The 26,162-nt window shown below is 38.3% G+C and overlaps 1 protein-coding gene across 1 annotated transcript; it reads left to right on the top strand.

Annotated features, from left to right (window-relative positions):
- RBL2 (RB transcriptional corepressor like 2) lies at positions 1–26,162 on the top strand. The gene is made up of 22 exons (XM_059824671.1): positions 1–192; positions 1,888–2,018; positions 3,218–3,418; positions 5,988–6,052; positions 10,298–10,426; positions 11,328–11,488; positions 11,594–11,658; positions 12,368–12,554; positions 14,444–14,610; positions 15,278–15,387; positions 16,476–16,579; positions 16,941–17,078; positions 17,569–17,733; positions 18,296–18,407; positions 19,061–19,336; positions 19,834–20,108; positions 20,681–20,857; positions 21,021–21,092; positions 21,495–21,612; positions 22,735–22,937; positions 23,394–23,558; positions 24,346–26,162. Exons 1-22 carry the CDS (start codon positions 1–3, stop codon positions 24,514–24,516), a joined length of 3,384 nt encoding a protein of 1,127 aa, XP_059680654.1. The 3' UTR covers positions 24,517–26,162.

Raw genomic sequence — 26,162 nt, 5'->3', positions numbered from 1 at the left:
ATGCCGGGCGAGGAGGAGGACGAGGCCGAGTCGGGGGCCGGGGGGGGCGCCGCCGCCCCCTCCCCGCCGGCCGAGGAGGGGGACACCCGGCAGCGCTACGAGGAGCTTTGCAGCAGCCTCAACATGGACGAGCGCGCCCGCTCCGAGGCCTGGCTCAGCTACCAGAGCATGAAGCGCAACTACACCCTGGAGGTGAGGGGCCGCGGGGCTGGGGGGGCGCGCGGAGGCGGCGGGGGGGGGGGGAGCGGCCGCGCGGAAGCGACCGGCCCTGGGCGGATAGCCCGGCGGGAGGGAGAGGGTTAAGCGGGGGGAGGGAAAGGGACGGCCCTTGAGGCGCGACGGCCTCTCCCTCACAGCGCCCGGCGCTGAGGCGCCGCCCGGGCGGTATCTCGCGGCCGAGCGGGGGCACATTTCGCCCCCTCCGCCCACGCAGCGCGGCCTCGGCCCGTCCCGTCAGCCCTCGACCCGTTCGGGGGTCGCGCCTCAGCCGCGGGAACTGCCGCTGAGGGACGTTGTCCCCCCCCCCCCCCGCGCCTCAGCCCTCACGCCCGCCGCGGGCCCGGCCCGCCGTGGCGCACCGGGGGCGCCCGCTGCCGGGGGTGCGCAGGGAGCGGCCGCGCAGCGGTGCTCCTCAGCGCCGAAGCTGGAAAAAGATCCCGATCCCGACTTATAGCCGTGAAAAGGCGTTAAAAATAAAAGCAGTCGTATCGCTGTAGTCTTTCTACTTTCAGCTGTTTAGCTGACAAACGTGACGTAGTTATCTCGGTGACCCTTTACCGGTAGCTGTTCAATTGCCCATATAGATGCTTTTAGCGCGATTATAATAAATTGGGTTTTGCATGAAAGTGGCAAAACTTCGTAGATGGTTAAAGGCGTGCAGGTTTTGTAACATCATTCTTTAAAACGGTAACGTAAAGTGACGCACCCGCTCTGTTTGGGAGATACCTGTTACCGGGTGGCTTTTTAAAAATAAAGGTGGTGCTTGTGATAAAAGCGTGTCTGTCTAGAGTTATTCGGAATTCTTTAGGGCTTCCCTTTCCATAACCAGGGAGCTCTCAGCGCAGAGCTAAAGGCGGCTTCTCACTCGTGGAAGGTGCTTAGTCCTGCGGTGCCTGGGGCTCTGTGCGTCTGCCCGAGGGAGGAGGCGTTCTGGCCGAAAAGCACCTCTGTCACACACCGCTTGTAACCATCAGAAACGGGCTGGGGAGCTCAGAAAGAAAACTTGCCTTTTCCCCGGAGGTGTGGGCTCATCTGGCTCCGTGATACTGCCTAGCCCAAGAAACCCACCGCATCGAATTCAGTGTTCTGTGCCCCTTTTTTACTGTCCTTTTCCCATTAAAACGTTATTTTTTAATGGAAGAGGAAGAATAAGATTTGAAAGTTTTTTATTGGAATTGATTTCTGTCTTTAGGTACCGGATTGAGTAATTGTTCTGTTGTGTAATACAGAGAAAAATGGAAACCATGTTTTTATGTTCCCGCTGTCTGTTCAGGACAGAAGAATGTTCCAATAGCAAGGAACTGTAGCTTTTATGGGTTTTTTAACACCAAGGCAGTACAAAATGTTATTATAGGAGAAGAGCAACACTAAAAATATATTGTTAAACTTTGGGTTAACTGTGAAATTTATAGAGGTAACTAATAACTATGTAATTTTAGTTTTGACACGTTTGGATGTTAAGTATCTGTTTAGCACCTGTTTTTCTTGTAGTTAAAAGCACAAAGTAGCTTACCAGAACTTTGAAACAACGAATCAACTTTGTCACTGGTTGAACTTCATTCGTTTAGGACACAGTTCTATCCTTTTATCGGATGTTGAGCGCGTAGCTGAGAAGTATGTTTTTCTTTTCCATGAAGTCTTTTGAATGCCTGATGTTTTAATTCACAGGGAAATGATCTGCATTGGCTAGCGTGTGCATTGTATGTGGCTTGCAGAAAAGCAATTCCAACTGTGAGCAGAGGGACAGCTGAGGGAAATTATGTATCTTTAACCAGAATTTTGCGCTGTTCAGAACAAAGGTAACTTTTCTTTTTGCTAGTTTTTAAACACTTACAAAACGTCAAAGACTGCTTATCAGCTTGTAAAATTTAGAAATCGAGAACAAAGGCTAACTGACTTTCTTGTTTCCTGCTTTTAAAGATAGAATTTCTATCACTAGAATCTTGGTGTTATAGCTCATTGCTACAGAAGTAGGACAGTTCCATTTGGTTGTTGTTACTATGTTGTAAAAATACTGTTTTTCAGAATCAGAGATTGACTTCCCTCTCTCAAGGGAGAAAAACCAGTCCCTAAAGAACAGTCTGTTTTTGAAGAGTGTGCAAAGTGTGAACTTCTCACATGAGAAACAACTTTTAATTAGCTGTGAAAATATTCACACGATTTATCTTCTTTTTTTTTAAGATTTCACTTTTCACAAGTTTTATGAAACTAAAGCTATGTTAGAATCTGATAAACAAATTTGTATCAAATGTTTATATCCATAAAGTAATGAAAAAAACCTTTGTAAAACAATTTACTTTATTTATTAGCAATCTGATTGTTTTGTAACAATTTAGTAGATTGGCCAAAAAAAAAAAAAAAGTTCTTATGCACTTTTTCTTCCCATCTCCTTTACTGTTGGACCACTGCTATTGGTTTAAACAATACAAAAGTGTTCCTTTATAAACTTTTTTTCCAAGTCAGAAATTCAGGGAATTGAATGTGGATAAATTGTTTCTGTAATCTGGGCTATCAAAGACTAATAACATTGAAAAAGTAGGTGTAGATAAAGCAGTGAAAAGTAAATGAAAGCCAAATTTATGAAGCAAAATTTACTGAAACTTGGGGGTTTTTCATACTTTGTAGACTCTTCTGAGTATTGTAGAACTCAGAGTTTGTTTTATTTAAGTTAATAAATTATTCAGAAAAATAAGGGAAATCTGATTTTAGAGTAATCTGACTGTTGGAACTGATTGTGTCTTTGTGCAGAAAAGCCAGAACTGTGAATATATAGTTAACATGGTCATCAACGGAGGATATAAAAATATTTTGTGAGCTGTCTGAGCTCATCCTTGTTTATGGGTGAAGGACTGGCTCTGAGTATGTTGTCATGTTTGCAATATCGCCATTTTATTAGTAGTTTGAGAAGTAGAAATTGTACTTGTCTTGAAAATGTGCAGTATATTTCTGCAAAAAAAAACCCCAACCCTTTCAGATCTAACCCGTTTGGTATTTTCAGCTTGATCGAGTTTTTTAACAAGATGAAAAAGTGGGAAGACATGGCAAATCTACCCTCCCAATTCAGAGAACGAACTGAGAGATTAGAGAGAAACTTCACAGTTTCTGCAGTAATTTTTAAGAAGTATGAGCCCATTTTTCAGGACGTTTTCAGATATCCTCAAGAAGATCAACCTCGTCAACAGAGAGGAAGAAAACAGAGGTATGTTTCTGTTATTTCCAGTCTGATTTTAGAGCATTACTGTTACAAAAATGTAATGAAGTTACTGGTTGTTTTAGTTGTATTTTTGACTGTATTTTCATAGTAGTTCTTTATAATATTGGACTTGGTCTGTCTGTCCTTGCTCACAGTAATTTTTGAATCTTTTTTTCAGTTTGTCAGATCTAACAGGGTACAGGAAATCCCAAAGCTGCTAAGTTTCTATGATTTGGGGGGGCGAGGGAAAGGGGAGAGATTAAAATCAGCCTGTAGACAAGAGAAATACTAGTATTTCTAAGATGGGAAAGGCTGGAAGAATCTGATCATTGTACGATCTGTATAGCCTCAATAGCTCATAGAACAACTCAGCCTGTTTCACTGCCTAGTAATTCTCATCGTTTTCTTCATAGATGCAGATCTTCTGGATATTTTACCTTATAGTAGAAACTTTGTTTCTTTGCTACTGTTCATATTAGGAGTGCTATGAAAATTAAGTACTAGTAGTCTTTTCTGGTTATTCTGATATAAACAAGATTTCGTCTGTTTGTGCCAGCACTTAGCATGGCTTGTGATTTCTCCTGGTAGTTAGTAGAGATTGATTCATTCCCATTCAACATTTCTTTCATCTTCACTACTGTGAAGTGCCATAGTTTGTTTGCTTTTATGTTTTTGGGTTTTTTAAATTTTCTTTTTCTAATATTTACAGGCTATTTCTTAGTTGTGTTTTTTGCCTTTTTTTTTTTTCCCTTGATGTTCTTGTGAGCATCACTTAGTGGCATTTGTAACCAAATGTGTCTGAATCTATAATAAAAGACAGGATTGTGCTTAAATGATTTTGTTGGAGAATGCAAAAGGTGAGTAAATTGGAATTGGACTACAGATGGAATAGAGTTATGTATTGAGACGAATATTTGCATATAATGTTAAAATATACTGCCTATATAATTCTGTGATTAGAAAAGTAAACTCTGCTAGTTGGTTAGCTTGGATGGTAAGGTGTGAAGTAATTTACTTACTTATTCATTTTTGTGTGAAATGTATGTTAATTTTGACATTTAAAACCGTTCTTTACGTAACCTGATGGCGTAACTAATTAAGAAAATAAACATTAAGGCTGAACAAACTGCTGGAGAAATGGAAAAGAATATGGCTTCACCATGAATTAATTTGGCCTGAATGAAAGAATTTCCAACTTAAATACATAGTACTGAATGAAATAAATAATATTAAACACAGTCTTACAGAGCAAGCAATGCTTCTAGAAACAGAGAAGACCTGGTAAAGACTATTTACATTGTGCAAACACTGGTTGGTTTTAAGGCTCACATGCCTATTTTACAATCTAAATTAGACAACTACACTTTAAAAAAACCTAGAAGGAATGTGATAGTATTGGACAAAACGTATCTCTATGCCACCTTCTTTGCTGCTCTAATGTTCTTTTGTCCTGGGGATGAGCTGCAATATGTGAAATAGCATTTCTAGTGATATGTTGTATGGAAACAAGGAATGATGCTGTGGAGTTAAAAAAAAGATGCTAGGGGAGGTTTGGTGGTTGTTGTTGTTTTTTAAATCCACACAGTAAATACTTGAGCATAGTTTCTGAGGATTTTTTGGGGGTGGGGGAGGGGAAATTTGGATGAGTTGATTACTTTGTCAAGATTTTTATGTTACCAAGAACACAAACTGAACTTACTAGCCAGAAATGTGAAAGTAGGAAGGAGATTTAGGAAAACTGTCCAGTATGGTATACGTGGCAGTATTAAGAAATAACAAATCCTCAATAGCTGCAAAACTTTTGATTCAAGAAGGGGCCTCATGAATGATTTATATTTTATTTGAAGGCATTTTAAACAAAAACCAGCAGAGGAACTGGGTTCTGATAAACCTTAAATATATTTTAAAATTCTGCATACTATATAAAATCCTATTAAAAATGCTTTACATTAGTATGTAGATAACACTCTTGTGAACACACAGTTCTGAAAGTCTTGCATGTACTGAGTATATTAATATCAACACACTGTGTAATGTGTTTCTCCAAGAACATGTGTACATGCTTATATTGCTCAGAATGCTTATGAAGAACGAATTTGAGCTCTGGCTCTCAAACTGTTTCAATTGACTATATGTACCATTTGTTGTATGAAAAAGCAAAAATATCTTTTTCTATAGATTTTAAATTCAGTTATTTATCTGTTCTTTGGAACTAAGATCACAATTTTGCCTAAAAAGAAAACGTTTAGGCCAGCCATGTTTAACATGAAATTTAGCGATTTTCTGCTCCAGTGTTGGCCTATTTCTAATGTAATCTGCTGTGTTGGTCTGCTGTAGTGACATTTGAATCATTACATGCAGACTGAGACTGGGGTTCCACTTGTGTCTGCACTAAACCAGTGTGTGGCTTTCTTTATTACCTTTAGTCAGATCTTTGTGGGAAGGGTTTAAGATTTTGGCCACACTATAATAAAGCTTAATTTTCTTTTGGAATGATTGAATGTTGTATGATGTTCTGTCAGTCTTAATTTATTGAGCTTATTGGGTGTCTTCTTGCTCTATTTTTCCCCAAAAGACGACAACCATGTACTGTGACTGAAGTTTTCCAGTTTTGTTGGGTGCTGTTTGTTCATGCAAAAGGTAAGAGATTTGAAAGGGATTAAATACAGCAAACCCGGTTTTGTTAGTTATTATCTTATATCAATCCTTAAACACTGAATAGGTGCAGGCATTTCTGAATTCAGAAATTGGAGAAAGGGCCTTCTCAGAACAGCCTGCAGGAATGTATTCTCTCTTAATTCCCCCAGCTGTATGTTTTACCACACTTCTAAGGTGAGCTATATGTCCAACTAATTTGGTAGATTTATGTGGAATATTTTTACAAAGTTTCCAGTATTGTGGAGATCTATGCTGTAATTCCAAGGGAAAAAGGTAGCTTAGAATTTTAGTGAATTGATATTTAGATGTTGTTGTAATTAACATAAGGTGTATATGTATGTTTACTAGGAACAAAGAATATTTGAATTCCTCCTAAGTTTCCAGCGACACTGAAAATATTTAATGAGGTTTTTTTCTACAACCTAGTAAAAATTTATGATAAAATTCTAGGTGTGAATACTTTCACGTTAGTAACACAGAAAGCATTCTAATTATTTTGATAGCCTTTTTGCACCCCTACCTTTTTAAAAGATGACCACACAGCAACTGTATCAAATAACAGTATCAATAATCAATGTACACTACTAAATAGGTCTGCACAAGCCTGTCTTGCAAGGGTGATTTTTCTCTTGTGTTTTGGACATAGCAGTATATACATGTATGTATGTGTGTGTGTATATATATATATATATATAAAAAACCGGCTGACTGTCTTGAAGACTCAGATTCCTTTGGAACACGTACGGGGATCCTCTGTTATTACGCTTCTGTAGAAATAATGCAATGAACAAACAATAAATTGCAATGTATATATAACCTTTATGATAAAGTGGCCTTAAAGCTAATAAGAATAGTAGAGGTCTTCAGCAGTTTTTCTTGATAATGGCTGATGGGAGAAAAAGCCACAGGAGGGAACAGGATTAAATCCTTGTTTTAGGCTTAAGTTGTTCAGTCATACCGCATATAGTCTAAAGTCTTTCCTCATCAAACCTGGATCTGGGTCTTAAAGAGTTTCTGCATACCTAGGCCTTTAGTCAGGTACTGCTTGGATGAGTGTTCACTGGGAATTCAGTGTAAGAAAGATAGTGTTTTGAGGAAAATAAAGACAAGATTTATATTCTTCACTGAAGGAATGTCTTTGTAGATTCAGGTCCATTAATAATTTCCAGAGACTTTCTAGATTTTTTCATTAGAGAACTTCTAGTAGAAGAAAACTAATAGTTTAATTTCTACAAGAAAAGGGATAAAAGGAATTTTGTTTTGGTTTTGGGGTGTGTGGTGGGTGTTTGGGGTTTTTTTCCGATTTAAAAGTAAAGCAGTGTTAAGATTCCTGCAGTATGCTGTGATTTCCTTAATTGACTGCTTTTGAGGATAGGACAGAGTAGGCTATCACAATATTGAATTATCTGGCACTAATTTTGTTCAATACAGATTAGCCTTTCTTTCTACACTGTACCACGTTGCAGAGGGTTGCCAGCAGCTCCCTTTTGGAAAGGTTACTGGCAATATTACTGGACCCTCACCATCGTATCTTTGTACAAAGATCAAGAAGGGTGTAGTATTGCACGAGTGCTGTACTGAACGCTGTATCTTAAGTAGAAGATGCCTTTTTCCAATAGGCTGCAAATTCCACTTTATTGGGGAAGAGAAATCTTTCCTAAACAAGTGTGTTGCTTGCAACTCTGAAACACAGTATGATTTCCATCTTTTTTTTTTTTTTTGTTCAGTCCAGAATAGCGCTTTCAAGTAGTATGAAATACCTGTTCATATTCCGCTGACTCCAGAGGAGAGTTAGTACTGTACTTAATCTCTAGTCAGTTGGGAGTTTACTTCCTTAGCACAGTTAGGCAGCTGAGAGAGTAAGTAGGTCAGTCTGAAAAATCACAGTTTTTTCTTTTCCCTTCTATAAAATCTCCACTTCTGTGGACAGTTGACAAGGTGCAAAGGGACTTTGAGTCTTCCTATTGCTAAATTATTGGTTAATATGTTTGAGTGACTACATCATCAATTAACTATATGTCAATTAGCAAGCAGTTTCAGACATACAAATTAACTTTGTGGAGAATACCATGTTGATAACATAGCCAATTAAATTTTACAAGAAAAAGGAAAATTTACAATAATTATAAACTGTAAAATTTGTAAGTGACTAGCGGTAAATTTAAAGTGTGGGAGCACAAAAATGGAAACTAAATGTTGACCATTTAAGGCATTAAATATTAATGTTAAGTTTTGTTCACTGTGTTTTGAGGGTTGGCAGTAATCCTTATCATGGCAACCGCACATCAGTGGCAAGTTCAGGCTTGTCTCTGATATTTCTGCAAGTCTGAAGATCATTACGTTCAGTCTCACAAATGCAGAAAGTACAGGTCTTGTTCCTACCTTTGGTATACACCGCAAAGTAAGATAGTGACTTTGTTTAGTGAAACTGCAATTCTTGCATACTATTTGGATGAATTTGTCTTTAAACTGTCTATCTTGACTTTTTTTCTTTCTTTAAAATGGAAATGAAAATAAAACCTCTCTGCTGCACTGAGAGAGCTATTTTTCATTATTTGGTTCTACATTGTGAAAGGGAGTAGTAAGCTATTGTTTGAAATGTAATTGACAAATCATTTGTATGAAACCACTGGTACTGTAAAATTAGATTTATTTTTGACTGTGGTGACAGTAACGATTGCCATGCTAGACTTCATGGTTATGAAGGTGAACCTATGTTACAAGAGTTATGTCTTTAAGATTTTTATTGATTAACATTTTGCTATTGTGTTTAGGACTTTCATTGCTTTGCTGTGAATGTTTAATAGTTTTAAAATAACTGATAAATGTGTACAGTTAATACAAATTTCATGTAGGCTTCATTATTTTAAATAGTTCCAATTATCTGCATTGAAATTATTTTTCTTTTAACAAACATGGAATCAGAAAATTGAATATAAATTTGAACAAACTGGTATGTTACTGGTAGAAAAGTAACAGCATAATTTAGAAAAATTCTTCAATCATATATACATTTGGATGTGCTCTAAGTGAGTTTATTACTATATGATAGATTTCTTCAAGGAGTTAAACCTGTTCTTCATAGTGGGCTCAGCTAAATGGTTTGGAGCTTACCTGGGGGAAAAAAAGAGAGAGAAGAGTTATTAGTATTGAAAGAGTGCTAGAAAATCATGCTGTGCATATAAATTAATGGAATTGTGATTTATGGTATTAATGGTATAGTTTATTTTACAAGACTGTTTTTAGCTATGGCTATTCCTCTAAAGGAATATCATAAACCTAAATGAGTTCAGAAAAGAGTAATGAATCTGAATATAATCTTTGTGAAAGGTGATTTAAAAAGTGAAGAGGTTACAAGGATTCTTTTCTACAGGAAGATGATAAATAAAGAATACTTTAGAGGTATATGAAGTAAAGCTACATTGTAAACCAGATCAGAGATAGACATTTGAATTCTTTTTTAAAGCACAAGAAAAATAAAGTTAAATTTATTACTGTTTATAATAAGCATGCCCCCAACAAAATTTTTGTAAAGAAAACAGATTGGTAAAGAAAAATAAGCTCCTGACTTTGAGTTGCATATAGATTCATTCTGGAGAATGGGGGGTAGTTGAAGGAGGGGGTAGACATCTGAACACTTGGGTCTAGCCTAACAAAAGTTCAAGTTCTTTGCAACACTTTACAGCAATGCAAAACTGGGGAAAAGGGAAGTCTCAATCGGAACCTGTTCTTCCCCCTTTTACGCCTTTAGAACAAGATTCTGCTTCAGGCAGATGGAGTAAGACTCTGTTGAAGGATGTAAAGCTGCCAGACAGTGGGGCTTGTGTTGCCAGGGTTATGGTAACAAATTTTTCTTCCTTGAGGCAGTCATGGCACTTCAAGTTATTTAAGCACTGATTAGTCAGAGTACTGTGAATGAGGGAGTCTGCAATATCTCATTTGTCAACATTTTGGTAAGGTTTGTTTTCAAAACAGCACAATGTATTTGAGTTCCTACACAATTGCTGCTGTTCCTGAAAACATATTTTACTATTACATTTGCTATATTTTATTAAGTGGGTGTCTGTTTTACTACCTGCATTTCTATCCAGATATTTATAGTCACCAAAGTCTGTGTTTCCAAGACTTCATTATTGATTGTAATACAAATCTCAACAGTTTCTTGTCTAAAAGAATTTTAAATCGCTGCTAATTTTAATTATCCTTTATGCCTTTCTAATATTGAAGGTAATTTTCCTATGATCAGCGATGATTTGGTCAATTCCTACCATCTCTTGTTATGTGCTTTGGATCTAGTGTATGGAAACGCTCTCCAGTGTCCTAACCGTAAGGAACTTCTGAATCCTAATTTTAAAGGTATGTTGAAAAAAAAAATCTATCTTTATCCAAAGCCTGCAAGAACTTCTAAGGCTACTGAAATTAGTATGAGTCTATGTGGCAGAGAATAAATTGAATAATATTGATTTGAAATATGTGGGAATTGATATTTTCTGTATCTGGCTACACAGATTTCTATTAACGTAGTCTGTAATAACAGACTACTGAATTTTGTCTAATAATATGGTAAGTCAAGAAATTAATTTACTATGGAAATAACATTGAAGGAAGTTCCAAAGGAAAAATTTCGGTTAATGACATTTCAATGTCAGTGAAAGAGTGCATAATGACGTGGTCAGTATTGGACACAGTAAGACTGGAGAGTTCCCATGAGGCAGCAGTTTGGAAAGATCTAGTGCTCAAATATGAGAGTGGCAACTTGATTGTTTCTCTCATTTCTGGATTGCTGCTCTTCTCTTTCTGAAGAGAATGGAAATGTACGTTGACTTGACAGCCAGAAATGCAAATGAATGGTGAGAAGTTTCCACTGAATTTCTGATGTAATTCTTTCCAGACTTATACTTCATTTTCAGTGCTGTACGGTATTCGCATTTACTTTGTAGTGGTTCGGATGTGAACTGGGACCATTATCTCAAATTTATTTGAATAAATATTACAGTTCAGAAGTGTTTGATCAATCATTTTCTATTAGAACTGATTTTTTAATTTTTATCAGTCAATATCTAATTTTTTAAAATCTCTGACTCAAAATTGACTTTTGATAACATTATCAAATTGAGTGGGCATTATAAAATTAGTAATTCTTTCAAGGGAACTAATTAGTTTAATTTCACATTATTTAGACTACACAGCATAGAATTTAATAAGAAAACAGGATATGGATTTGCAAAATTAAATAATATAGTATTCTTAATCGTAGGTCTACCTGAAGACTTTCATAGTAAGGATTATAAAGCATCATCTGATCCTCCCTGCATCATTGAAAAACTGTGTTCATTACATTATGGATTAGTTTTAGAAGCAAAAGGCATAAAGGAACATTTTTGGAAGCCATATATTCGGAAACTTTTTGACAAAAAGGTTGGTCAATAAATTTGTAATCTAGAAAAATTTCTCCTCACTCATTATCTTCAAAACCTTTTTAAGAACTGAAATGTCCATCCTTTGTTCTTAACTGTCTTACAGCTTTTAAAAGGAAAAGATGAAAATCTGACTGGATTTCTAGATCCTGGGAACTTTGGAGATAGCTTGTGAGTCACTGTATTTGTGGTTTGGTTTGCATTAGTATCCCTCTAATACAATTGCACTTGTATTATGATCTGTGTCTTAACAGTGATACTAGCTAGTTGACTTGCGTATTTATTAATGTTTATACATTACACTGCATTTCAGTTCCTTTTCTTTGAGGTGGTATGGTCTGAGGCATTTTTGAAAGAGGAAAGATTCTTCAGGACGGTGTTACTTGATGTCTGCTTTTGTTCTTACATTTCCACGTTTCCTTGATTTTTGTGTATATAACGAAAAAGATGTGGGAGCACATTGAATGAGTAGGAAGTGGGAGGGAAAAATTGCATTTCATGGGGTTTTTTTCTTTATAAACCTGGAGATGCTTATGAGTCGGACTTATTTTCTTTTAAATGGTATGAAAATGGTAAGTGTGGTTTATGATGAGTGATGCTGTGTAAGTTTTAAGGAGCTTCCAGCCAAATACGAGTTCTCAGTATTCTATTATGTTCCTCCTGCAGCTATACTAAATGGCAAGCCATAAGATATAATGGAAAAATAATGTCCTTGCCACTGTCATGTTTAAGATATTGTAGATTAAGGAGCCTCAATGCTTTAGTCAGGGTTAAAAGAAGTTCTGAGGTAGGCCAGAACTGTGTTCATTCAGTAAGCAGGTGAACAAAGCCCTGTCTAAATAAAGGGGGTTTTGTATCTGTCTTTTCCTTTCTGCTGTAGCAAAGCCATCAACAAGGCCTACGAGGAGTATGTTTTGTCAGTAGGAAATCTCGATGAGCGAATATTTCTTGGGGAGGATGCAGATGAAGAAATTGGAACTCTCACAAGGTGCTTAAATACAACTTCAGGAATGGAAACAGCTGAACGAGTACAAGTGAAGCACAGTTTGCAGCAGCACTTTGATAGGGTGAGTATGGTATGGTCTGTGTTGCTGTTTTTAATAAGGAGAATGAGCTGAGTTAGTCTATGTCTGACGAAGAGAAGCAGCTACTAAAAATTACCATCTTTATTGTTCAAGGTGATCTGGGAGCGTACACGGCATAGCTGAGTGAGATTTTGTAATTGGTTAGATATATTGTTTACTTTGGGGTTTTTTTGGACAGAATTTGTCCATGCATTGGGTTTTCTTTGATTAAATCCAGTATAGAGAATATTTAGGTAATTACCTAAAGAGGTATCTTTAGGTAAATCTTTAGGTGAAGATTTTCAAGCACAACAGAACAGGCAATTCCATGGTGGTTTGGCAGGTGCTGAATTGTCGTGCAGTTGTTGGGTCCCCCTGGACCTGTCTGTCCAACTTCCCCTTCCCTCTCATCTCTGTCCCATATGCAGAGTTTTTTGTTTAACATATACAAAGCTGCTCAGCACTTTGCTCTATGCATACTTTTTGTTTCCTTTTAACAGATGTGATTCAGGTGATATTATTACATCTGTTTACAGTTTTAATTCAATCACTAGGGAATGGTTTTCACCTTGCTTGCCTAAAAGCATGATACATAGATATGTCTTTATATATGACTAACAAAATAGCATAGAATATGGTCTTTGAGAGGATAAAGAACACTGCATGTTTCAGATCAATAAAGTGAAGACCTATAAAAATATCAGGACCTCCGTGTGACTAGAATAGCTATTGAAAAACAGGCACTGGCTTGAATGCAGACATATATATTTGTGATTACAGAATATCAAAATGTTCCTGAAGATCGAAAAGGTATCTTAAAGGAAGAAGGATACAAGACAGGCAAATAAAGAAGGATATAAGCTGTATTAGCACAATTAGATTACAGAGAGCAAAAGGGTGAAACAGTCTAGATCACTGAAATAGTTATGTGACCTTGTTCCAGAGGGAGAGTTGGTTAATGGCTTTCAACATTCCAGAGAGAAAAGATCAAAATAACCTGATCTGCAAAATCAGTGCAAATAGTTAAATCTTCACTTCTGATCTATTTAAAGACATAGTAAACCACTGTTTTGCTGGCATAGTTCTGGGCGCATAACTCTTGTAGGTTTCTGTAGTGATGAAACAGGGTGGCCCGTAAGACAGCAACCTGCAGCTGCAATGCTTGTGCTGTTGCATGCTCTGGGGGCTGGGGGAACCATCTTTCCTGGCAGGGTATGGAGACAGAAAAAAACACACTTAGGAGTGCGTGAGGAAAATGGGAGGAGTATTGGGAGCTAGACTTTGTGGTGAAAAGACTGCAAAATGTAATTTATTCATGAAAATAAGGAAAGCATTTCTTGGTTAAGTAACTGTGTGCTTAGACAATTAGAAGATGCATAATTTTTGCTATACACTAATTGAAGGAACATCCTTCATGTTAAATTATTTTGATGTGATAGCTTGATCTGATGCAAATGAATTAAAATGCTAATTATTAGGTTCAGGAGGACTTTTCATGTTAAGAGTTAGACCTGCTGAAAGGAGATCTTTTCCTGTGAGCTACAGCTACCTTTGGTACTCAGGGGACAGCAGGGCACTGCTGGGTTTTTTTTTTTGATTGGCCTAGTTGTTTCACACTTCACTCCCAGTATCTGCATTTCAGTGTGAGGTCGCATCCTTTTTGTTTACACAGTACTGTTTGATACAGACATCCAAGTGATGCAGATAAATCGTTCATTGCTGGCTATTATCTGAGAGATGAACTAGTTTGGGCTGTTTGACTCCTGGTCTTTTTTCCAGGCGTGTATCATAACACAGGGTAAGAAAGCATTCTACAGACACTTCGAGGTTATGACCTGCATCTAAGTTTTGTAATAATGTACAGTTATATGCTTAATTTTTTGTCTTTCTAGTCCAAATCACTTAGGATTACAACCCCACTTACTGGCCGCAAGTATATTAAAGAGAGCAACCCGTATGTGACACCTGTTTCCATAGCAACATACAGTTTGAGCCGCCTTCATACGATGCTGGCAGGACTGAAAAATGCCCCCAGTGAAAATCTGGAGCAAATACTCAGGTAAGTTTGATGTTTAGCTAACCAAATAATTCTGTTTTTTAAATAGTTTTAATAATAAATGTTAATGCTAAACAGTGTAATTTAAAATGTGAGTCAGTCTTGAAAGGTTCTGGAGTAAAATAGGACCCAGAAGACATTGAAAACTCAAAAGATGTTCTCTTTATTTAGACACCTTTGTCCTTAAGAGATCGATGGCTCTAAGAACATACAACATTTTAAACTCAACAGTTCTGAGCTTCTCTAACAGCAAACCACTAATATAAAATTTTCAAGACTTTTCTTCTTCCTACCTAGCAAATCTGACTACCTAGCAAATCACTCCATACTGGAGGAGATGCAAAATAAAATCTATTCTCGATGTACATAAACTGTTGCTTTGGGTTCAATATATTTTAAAACAGTTTTTATATCATGTGGAAAATGCTACTTTAAATATTTATCCCTGATCATTAAAAGATGTGCATATTTACCACAATATATACAATAATATGCTGTGGACATTTTATGGTACATATACAGTTAGGCACATATGGGCGTGTTTGTATTGCTATGCAATATATTTTCAGTTTCATGCTTTCATCATATTATAAAAATAGTTGGTAGATTTTTTTTATTTTTTGTCTTCGGTAGGAATAGTATGTTGAGCATGTTTAGTTTTTATTTTCAGGTCATGTTCCAGAGATCCTTCTCAATCTATTGCAAACAGAGTAAAAGAAATGTATGAAGTATACTGCCAGAGCATGCAGTCTGAAGGAGAATTCAGTAATTTTTCCAAAGGTGGGAAACATTTTACTTATACAGATAAGAATTAAAATGCCTGTAACCACATTGATCTCTTGGAAGTAACTAACTTACAGTTTTACTTACAGGTTATGCTTTAGCATAAGAGTCTTTTCTATTACTTTTGTCTTTTCCTGGTATTCTTAAGACATGGCAAAATTAAACCCTGCATACAATTTTATAATCAGCCTTAGCTTAAATCACTGGTATTCGTTGATACTGGCTTTGCTACAGAAGTGAAACGAAAAGCGCTCTTAAGGGTACCACTTTTTCTCTCAATTACAATAGCGATGGCACAGATTTCTGTGACAGTAGTGAAAAATCGGCCTAGCTGTAGTCTTTAAAAAGTCCTACAGCAATTTTTGCTTACATACAAGGATGGGTTAGTAAGGATATTATTAAAACCCTGCCAGTGTAAACACAAAGTATTATTTGCAAAGTTGTCAAGATTTGCGAAGTGCATGAAGACGGATTAAAAATGAGGAGGATGCTCTTGACCTTCTTGTTTCTTAATAGGGCCTTTGTTCTTGTCAGCATAGTTGCTTCAGTGTTTTCTTTTGCACAGTGCAAGTTGGATCCATATAGGTACACTTTTCAATGTATTTTCTGAACTTGAAGTATGTCCATTACATTCACAGAATCATTAAGGTTGGAAAAGACGTGTAAGATCATCAAGTCCAACCACCAACCCAACCCCACCATGCCCACTAAGCCATGTCCCGCAGTGCCACGTCCACACGGTCCTTGAACACCTCCAGTGATGGTGACTCTACCACCTCCCTGGGCAGCCTCTTCCAATGCTTCAATGTTACAGCAATGTTAAGGGTTGCTTTTATATATGGTGTTCCCATCAAAATCTGGGTTGAGTAGTAAGTTACTCTGCTCTGCATTCACATGTCAGTGCAGCATAGAAGAGGAATTCCTAAGCTAACTCTAAATTAAATGGTTTAGTTCTGAAAGTATTGTAGCCGCAGCTGCACAGAAATCCACACAAGCTACTACATTGTTGTATTGCTATAGCTTAAGATAAAGAATGTAATTCTATCGCATTTCACAATATCGTTTCTATTTCAAAATTCCTGCAGATGTTGCTAGTAAGCATTTTCGTCGTGCTGAGGTGCTATACTACAAGGTCTTGGAGTCAGTCATTGAGCAAGAGAGGAAGAGACTGGGAGACACTGACTTATCTGTAAGGAAAACTAATCCAATTGTACCTTATTTTTAAAGTTGGACCTATAAAAAAGGAAAGCAGTTGTAAAGCAGAACAGACATCTATTTAAAATGAGGGTAAATCTCTGAAAAGCTGCCTCTAAGTACACGTGAATGGAAGAAAAAGCATACAAGAAATCATTTGTGTTTGCAAACACAAAGATAAGAAATCTTTAATCAGTAAAGATGTCTCATTTTGGATTCTGGTCTGTCTCTTACAAAACCAGATCTCTTTTTATAAGTAAGTTTGATAATCTTGCTGTTGATGCAGAATAGAAAGCACTTTACTGTTCTATAGTTACACTGTAAATTAAGCATTAAAATTTGCAACTCTCTTGCAGGCAATCCTGGAGCAAGATGTGTTTCATAGGTCTCTGCTGGCATGTTGCCTTGAGATAATTACCTTTACATATAAGCCACCTGGAAACTTCTTGTTCATCACTGAAATATTTGACATTCCAGTTTATCATTTTTATAAGGTAAAGTGTTTGATAGCTAGAAATGCTGATCATGAGTACTCTATTGACTTACTTACATTAAGTAGTAATCTCCTTCTCTAGATGTTAACTTAGACATTAATCCTTCATTCTCAGCTTCACTCCTTTTCGTATTGAAAAAATACTGCCCAAGTGTCTGTCATTCTGGGGTGTGTCTTGGGCATTTAAAAATCAGAATACTGTTAGCAGTTTAACACAGGAGCAGTGTCCAAGTAAGTAATGGATTATCATTTTATCATGAGCTACTGTTGCAGCTGTTCTGCAACAGTGCTTGACATGTCTGTTTGTTTAGAAAGATACAAATACCTGTCTTCTGATAAAACCGCAAGACAACATATGACTGAGTCATAGTAATGCAGCCTTAATATTTTTAATAGTCTCTTCTTCATTGAAAATCAGGAATTAGATCTTTCTGTAAGAAGAAATATATGAAACAAGTACATTATGTTGATCATCATTATCCACCTTACAGGTAATTGAGGTTTTCATTAGAGCAGAGGATGGCCTTTGTCGGGAAGTAGTAAAACACCTTAATCATATTGAAGAACAGATCTTAGAAAGTATGGCATGGAAACAGGAATCCATATTGTGGGACAGAATCAGAGATAATGAAAACAAAGTTCCTAGTTGCGAAGAGGTAAGCACTTCTTTGTATGTTTTACATAGGTTTCCTAATCAGATGGGATGGTAGAGAGTGGACCTTACCCCCTGAAGGAGAGGCTTTACATGTCCAACTTTCAGTTTCACCCTACAAGCTAATCAGTGCTGAGAAAATAATAAATGTAGTGTGCTCTGGTCTGTTCATGGACAGCTCTAGAGAGACAATCAAAATGGAGAGGTGTAGCTGAGATAATTCTCACCCAGTATTTGCATAGCGTAGCAGAACAACGAACAAAACGGACAAGCAGGGAAGGTCTGGACTAGTCACATACACTTGAAAAGATTACTAGACAAGAAGAAACATGGCAAGAAGTACAGACTTTTAATTGTAGTCACAGAAGGATTATTACAGTGTTCTATCTTCTAGACTAGTACAATCACTACTAAGTTGTAGTTAGGCTTATGGTAAGTTTTTCAGCGTTCTTATTTTTTTCCCATACCGTTTTTCCGTGCAAAATATCTAGTGCAGAAGCTTTTAAAAATTTGTTACGTAGTCAATCTGTGATACAGACACTCTAATAAAAGTATAAATATTTTAGGTAATGCCACCTCAGTACTTTGAGAGATCTGCTGGGAACAGCGTTGTAGGTTCACCATTGACACCAAGACGAATAAACGAGGTTCGCGCTGAAAGTGGAGGACTAGGAAAAGGTGAGACTTTTTTAAGCATAACATACTTACACCTCTTAGACCACAGCTTTAATTTTTAAATCTAAGTAAGTGGTGTACAGCAAGGAAGCCACTTTAACGTCACTGTACGGTTAACTGCAAACGCACTTGTAAATGGTATTTCTATTGCACATAGTTAGGTCAGAGGTCTAAGACCAATGCACTCATTATTTCAGTGTCAACAAAAGGCTGTTTTGATAGGGTGTTTTCAGGAGGTTAAGTATATAAACAGCATAAATTTATGTATACATGATGTATATGTTAATTAATATTTATACACACACATACTACTCATGTTCTAATCAGTAGCACTTGAACAGTTTGCTTTATTGTTATACCAGAACAGAAGCGCCACTATATATTTAGTTAGGTGAAGTCTCAAACTTTTTCTCTGTAAAAATAAAACATAATAATTAGCTTAGAAAAACATTAAAGACAGCATTATTTGAGATTAAGTTATCTGTAAAAGCAATCTGTAAGCCACAAATGTAGACATAAGGAATTCTTAAAAATGTTTGCTGAAGAGCCTTGCATGACATATTTTGGTTCTCGTTAGATTTCTGTCATGCATTTGTATAATAAGGGATTACACAACAAGAGTTATATATACACACGTGGTTTTTTTCAATCCGCAGGCCTTTCATCCTCTCCAACTACCCTGTATGACAGATACAGTTCTCCTACAGCCAATCCTACAAGACGACGACTGTTTGTTGACAACGATAATACCACCTCTGACAGTGGAACTCCAGTAAGAGTTTCCCAACAGCCCGTGGTAAATACGGTGCCTGTGCAGAACATGAATCCCGACGCCATGTCAGTAACTCCTGTGCCCGGCCAGACGCTGGTTACAGTGGCAACTGCCACTGTAACAGCCAATAACGGGCAAACTGTTACAATACCAGTACAAGGTGAGAGAAAAGCCGCTGTAGAATTATTCAGGCTTGTTCCCATCAGAGTATTAGTACACAGTAAGGGGCGGGGGGAAGAGCATGCCAGTGGAGAAAAAAGTATGTTTAAGGATTCATAATTGGGAAGAATTGTATGAACAGATAAGCAGAATTTAGAGACAGAACATGTACAGCACAAGGATGTTGTGACTGCCACCATCTACTTTATAAAACTTAGTTATTTCAGTAAGCCTTCCTACCTGAACTAGCACGGGATAAAAGTTGCATTAGTATTAAAAACTTGTAAGTCCATTATCTTCTTGTCTCCTGATGATGAAAAGTCCAAAGTACTTTGATAAAACAATTTCATATATACTAAATATAGAGTTATAAGCAACTAATAAAAGAATTACTGAATTCTAAAAAAAACCCAACAAAACCACAACAACCCACAATCACACAGCGCCCCCCCACACTTCAACTTGCTCTTATTTCAGACATTTTTTCTTAAATTACAGGTATTGCCAATGAAAATGGAGGAATAACTTTCTTCCCAGTCCAAGTAAATGTAGGTACCCAGCCTCAGGCTGTCTCTGCTCCCATTCAGCCTCTCAGTGCCCAGACTCTTGCTGGTACCCTGAACACTCAGATGACCGGGGCAACACTGCAGTTACCAGGCCAGGTAACTGTCCAGCAGATCTCTCCTGGAGAGCACAGACAAACCCAGCAATTTACCACTGCCGCGGCCATCAGGCCCCGGAAGATGGGCTCACTTTCACTCTTCTTTAGAAAGGTACTTTTCAGTCTAATTTGTGCTTTGCTTAGCTTATATTTTGGTAAGTCTTCAGTGATTTTTAAAATATGTACTTATTATTAGTAATAATCAGAGAATATTCAAGTTAAAAGTTAATCTATACCCTTTGTCTATTCATGGACATACCTGAAGAGTAGTTTTCTTATGCAGGCAACTTCTCACTAGCAAAGGAGTAGACTATCACCACAGCCACCAGGAGTTGTGAAGTAGATTATGTACTTGGCCAGCAGGTACTTAAAGGTGTCCATTTTCTTTAAGGCTCTTTAAAAGAAAGAAATTCACCTTTGAGACATTCTAGTTTATTCAATCCAGTGGTTGCTGTAGGCTATGCAGTACCCTTCCTGCGCTCAGGGTAATTCTTATGTTTTCTTGGCATCAATACCAGTACGGGGAATGTCTGTGTCTTGTAAGCAAAAAAGTTAAATTTCATTATTCTTCCTTTGGCTTATTATTTGCACAAGTTCTACACCGTGTGCAAGTCTGAACTACCCTTTAGCTGGGTAAGAAAAGCAGTATTGCTGTGGCCCTAAGCACAGTCTCCATTTCAACAGGTGTATCACTTAGCTAGTGTTCGTCTGAGAGATCTCTGTGTCAAACTCGATATATCTGATGAGCTGCGGAAAAAGATCTGGACATGTTTTGAGTATTCCCTGGTGCACTGCCCTGAAATCATGATGGATAGACATTTGGATCAGCTGCTGATGTGTGCCATCTATGTAATGGCTAAGGTAAGGTGAATAGAGAAAAAACAACTTTAAGACTTAACGTTCCAAAGATTGCAATTCCTCAGAAACAACCAAACCCAAAACCAACCAAACAACACACACACTCCCAAACAAACAAAAAAACCCACAGAAAAACTATTAACCTTTTCTGTTCATCTACTCTTAGGTTACTAAGGAAGACATATCATTTCAGAACATTATGCGCTGCTATCGGACACAACCACAAGCCAAGAGTCATGTAAGTACAGTTAGTATTAAGCAATACTGTATCTGGTTTATTAAATGCCTTAGTTCTATTTTAGGAATGGATCACTTTTTAAAGTAACTTTTAGTATTAAATGAACGCAGTCTGTGAGCCATTCTCTTCAAAAGACAGCAGTCATATCCAGAATCCTGCACTATTAAAAGCTTTTTATGCTAAACTATATCTAAAATAGAAAATATCTTTACTTAAAACCTAAGGAGGCCGTGCCTATTGGATAACACTCCTCTTAGGAGGCTGGTTTTTTGCCTGTAAGAAGTGATTTGATACCACAATGGAGTTTCTAAAAGCAGATGTATCACACAGACTATTGTTCCTGACTATGTAACTGCACATCTGATCATCCTTCCTTCGTTATGCTCCTCTTTCTCCCTGAAGGTATATCGGAGTGTCCTGATAAAAGGCAGGAGATGCCGCCGCCGCTCTGGCAGCAGTGATAGCAGCAGCCAACAGAACTCGCCTACAGATAGAAGTAAAGAGAGAAACAAAGAAAGAAGTGAGTGATTCCAGATGTTTGGTTTTAATTGCATTTCCAAAACAGTGTGCTTGAAGTAAGAGTTGGATTTTGTGTCGCCCCACCCCAAACAGTTCCTTCTTTGGTAAGCTTGGACACAATTAAGAATATTTTGATAACATTTAAGAGCTGCTACAACTCAAGCTCAGTATTACACCCACTTTGACAGTTTTGAACCTATCACCACAGGAGCTTACCTTAAGAGTTTACCACGACGGCTGGCCTGAACTCCTTGAGTTCAGTTTGTACACCAAACCACACGTCGTAGAATGATAGGAAAGCAGCGCTAGCCCATGTTCACAGCTACTCTTACTTAATACGGTCATGGAGCTGCAGCAGTTTCTTTTGCAGCAGCTGGCTGTCTTCAGAGACAGGAACAAACCAGCCACCCACAGCATCTGTTTTAGCATACCTGACATCTCTGAAGATTCTTTCCTTGATATTTGAACTGACACATTTTCCTTGAATTAACTTCATAAAGGAAAGCAAGTAAGTGATGCTGCATATTCCTACCACCAGTTTTCAAGATACTTCACAGATGACGGTATAAACTGTAGGTATTAATGTTTTCTGTCACAGACAAGTGGCAGGGAGGGGAGGAAAAAATTATATATATATTTTGCAACTTCCCACATTAAACCAGCAGGAAGTACTACCAAGCCAAATATTTCTACTACTGGCTGAAAATGACTGCTGTTCCGTATTTGAAATTGTGCCAGCTGGCAACAAGAAAGAGCTACTGTTAAAAGTATAGCACAAATGCCTGAAAAATGGAGTTTTAGCTCTGCTTACACAGTAATGAAACTCTGCTTACACAGAAAAGCCACTTGCAGTTTATCCAGTAAGAAGTTAGAAATCAAATGTGTTTCTGCACATGTACTCAGCAGTTTGCTGGTCTTTAGCATCTTTCCTTATAAAAAAGCAGTATGTGATAAGGGAACAAAATTAGCATCGCTGATAGTGACACCAGATTCACTGTCACAATGCTGCAATTTAAACATCTGGAACACGGATTTTGTATGCAGCCAGATGTCTGGGATTAAAGTGATTGATGTGCATTAAACAGCGGAGGGTGAATAAAGGCGATGGCTCTCACCTTTACAGCTAGCAGAGACTCCAGCCCAGTAATGCGATCCAGCAGCACCCTGCCTGTTCCACAGCCCAGCAGCGCTCCCCCGACTCCCACCCGACTGACAGGTGCCAACAGTGACACCGAGGAGGAAGAGCGAGGGGACCTCATACAATTCTATAACAATATCTACATTGAGCAGATTAAAGAATTTGCCCTGAAGTACACTTCAAATGCAGTAAGTTAAATTATGTGCTTTTTGTTAGTAAATAGATTTTTTTTTTTTTACCATACAAGCAGTAAAGTACTCTTAGCTAAGTACTTGAAGTACTCCCTTTAAGCAAATTCAAGGGATTTTTTTTTTAATGACAATAATTTCACTTCAAGGACATACTCTGCCACTGAAATATCAAGTACTTTTGATGCCTGTTTGCTGATTCCTCCTGTATGAAATACACAGCACTGAGCAATGTCATCCACTAGCCTCAGACAGGCTTAGAAAAGTAAATAAAAAAAAATACTGATCTGGCCTAGTAACATGACAAAACTTGCATCTGTTCTAAACGTGCATGGTATGACGTTAGTGGAAAAAAACTAAACTGTGTTTAAGGTGACCAACTCACAAAAGCCTTCCTCTAGTGACAGCCGAGATCAGCTACCAACTACTGAGTGATCTTCATTTTCTCTTGAGCAGACCGATTCTCCTCCGCTCTCACCCTACCCGTTTGTAAGGATCAGCTCCCCTCGCAGGATACAGCTGTCCCAGAATCACCCAGTGTACATCTCGCCACATAAAACCGAGTCTACTCTCTCTCCTCGAGAGAAAATATTCTATTATTTCAGCAGCAGCCCATCTAAGGTGAGACTAAAGGGTTTGAGTTTGCTTTCATAAATCCTTAATTCTACCTTTTTTTTTTGGTAGTGAAATTAGAGCAGGCTGTGCTACACACCTTGCTGTTTACATTGTCTAACATGTACTTTCTCACCTCACGCTCTTCAAACTGTCAGTTCAGGTATCTAAGAAGCTGTAAAGCAATTAGGTGTCTAAGCTACGTGCGTACTTTTAAAAGTTACTCTCTGTACTGGTACATGAAAGACTTGGGAGGCGCGGCACGGCACCCTTCGCTTTCAGGTCACGGATGGGTTACTTGCTATGGAGACTGTTCAAGGAGCAGGACATTAAGTACAATCACACCCTCTTATCTACCTGCTGGGGGGACACACACCAACAAATGGCTCTTAACATGCAAAGACTTACCAGGTGCGTATGTAACAGGCTGAATCCTGTGATCTCTGGTCACCGAGAATGAAGCAGAGATCTTCCCTGAAAAGCATCTTCATTCTAGATAGGAATTGTTGCATCCATGGTGTAAGATAACCATCATGACTATGGATGGAAGGGCTTTCAGCTCTACACGCGCTGAAACAACAGGCTTGTTTGTTTGAGTCTGAGTAAGAGTAGCACACAGTAATGGAAAGACCAGTACAGTGACTAGACAGGTTAGTCTGGCACAGGCAGCACTTTGTACAGTACAGCTCTCCAGAAATCAAGCATATGTAATCCCACTGTAACAAAAGTTCACTTTGTATTTTGGTAGTCACAACAATGGGAGATAATTCTTTCTTTTTCCCCCTCCTCTCTCCAGAGGCTAAAGGAAATTAACAGCATGGTTAGAACTGGAGAAACTCCAACGAAGAAGAGAGGCATTCTCTTAGAAGATGGTACTGAGGCACCAGCTAAGCGAATCTGCCAGGAGAATCACACGGCTCTGTTAAGACGACTACAGGATGTAGCGAACGACAGAGGGTCCCACTGAGCCCAGCATTCCAGCACAGGTGTTCCCTCGCTGCTGGCCCGCTGGGCCGGGCTGCTCAGCGCCTCGCACGGATTCACCAGGCCTTTGCCAGCGTCTTCAGCCAGGCTGTCCTCTCCGCCCCGCACGGCCCTGCTGTGACTGCGCTGAGCCTCTCTGCTTGTCAGGAAGGGGTGGGAGGAGTCTCCCACCACGCCGGGACAGCGAGGATAGGCTTCAAATCCTGTGATCTGCCTCACCCCATGGTTAAGCTAATCCTACGGCAAGGGATCCATCTCCAGGCTCGGGCTACGGAAAGCAGCTGAAGAGCTTTTTGGCGCTTGGAGAACACATCCCACATACAGCTTTCTATTCTACGCTTTCTCCCTGGCAACAGGTATTTAAATCTGTTTGCTCTAACCAGGCCACTTAACGCTGTTTTTGTCAGTGCTTTACCATTTTCATCTTTGGACTAGAAAGTTACGGGTGCATCAGACAGGGGAGCGCTGCACCAAGGTAACCATAGTCAACAGTGTCTGGGTTCTAACAACAACGACCTCCACAAAAATGACAACTAACCAGTCATATCCCAGCCAAGTCCAGTTCTGCTTGGAAAGGGAAGATGGGAATCATCTTTTTAAGCCCTGAAGGAAGCTGTCTGAATGGATCCTTTCCATATTCTGGATCTTTCACGTGCCCCTGAAAACCATCACGTTGTTTTGCTTTAATGTTTGGGCACCTTGTTGTATAAAGGTAGGTAATTTTGTTTATGCATTGTTTGTAGCTGTGCAATGTTTTAAAGTGAACTCATGTTCAAAAGGTGGCACTTTTGATAGGGCTGTGAAGCGTCATTTTAAGGCAGATTAGTTTTGCTGTATATTTGCAATGGCACTTTCTAAACGTGACTATTTTTTCAAAAGCTGACTTCAGCTCTCTTTCTGTATTGAAGCAATTTGACTTTTGTATTTATTTTCAAATTGACATCCCGTCGCTCCCCTCTTCAGCAAATGGCATTAGGAATTTATTTTAACTTGATGTATATGCAGTAATGAATGCAGGAAGTGAGGGATGTTTGCTTTTTTCAAGGAATTTTATATGCTTGGAATGTTTTTTCAGATCGCTTTTCTTAAGAGTCAGGAACTGGCCACCTCGCTTACTCAGTAGAAGGACGGTGGTGTCCATCTCTAAAAACATATACTTAGCTTTTTTGTTTGGGTTTTTTAATGGACTAAATCAGGCTGCCTGGGAGAAATCTCTCCCCTACTAACAGGACAAGAAAGTGGTGCATATATTAAGACTTACTAGTTGTTTTCATTTAAAATAGTTCCAAAATACCAGACTTATTAGGAAAGCATTAAACTCGCTAATAACCAGCACAGAGAACACCTATTTACTCCTTTTCAAAGATGTAACTGGGGACAGTTGTGGTGTTCATGTACAGTGTAGCACACTCGGATTCTACAAGTTTTTATAAGGAAGCACAAGTTAAAAGCTCCATGTTTTCAGTCATTCCTGCTCCTCTGAATAATGGGAAAATTTAGGACTTAATTCCACTGTAAATTCAATTAAAGTAAAATAAAAGCATCTTTCATTCTTACCTGCGTAACAAAAAGGCTGAAGTCAAGAAATTGTGTAGATGTTTCTGTAAAAATATTTATGAAATTGTCAGA

The sequence above is a fragment of the Gavia stellata genome, chromosome 15, assembly GCF_030936135.1.
Source record: "Gavia stellata isolate bGavSte3 chromosome 15, bGavSte3.hap2, whole genome shotgun sequence".
Taxonomy (NCBI): domain Eukaryota; kingdom Metazoa; phylum Chordata; class Aves; order Gaviiformes; family Gaviidae; genus Gavia; species Gavia stellata.
Note: the sequence above shows the minus strand (reverse complement) of the source record. Positions and strands in the feature narration are given on the sequence as shown.

Bases quoted from the DNA above. Each gene is read 5' to 3' on its own strand.
- RBL2 (XM_059824671.1), top strand. From the start codon at position 1: ATGCCGGGCGAGGAGGAGGACGAGGCCGAGTCGGGGGCCGGGGGGGGC. The intron at 12,555-14,443 runs GTGAGTATGGTA...TTGTCTTTCTAG, and splicing joins TGCAGCAGCACTTTGATAGG to TCCAAATCACTTAGGATTAC. The intron at 20,858-21,020 runs GTAAGGTGAATA...ATCTACTCTTAG, and splicing joins CCATCTATGTAATGGCTAAG to GTTACTAAGGAAGACATATC.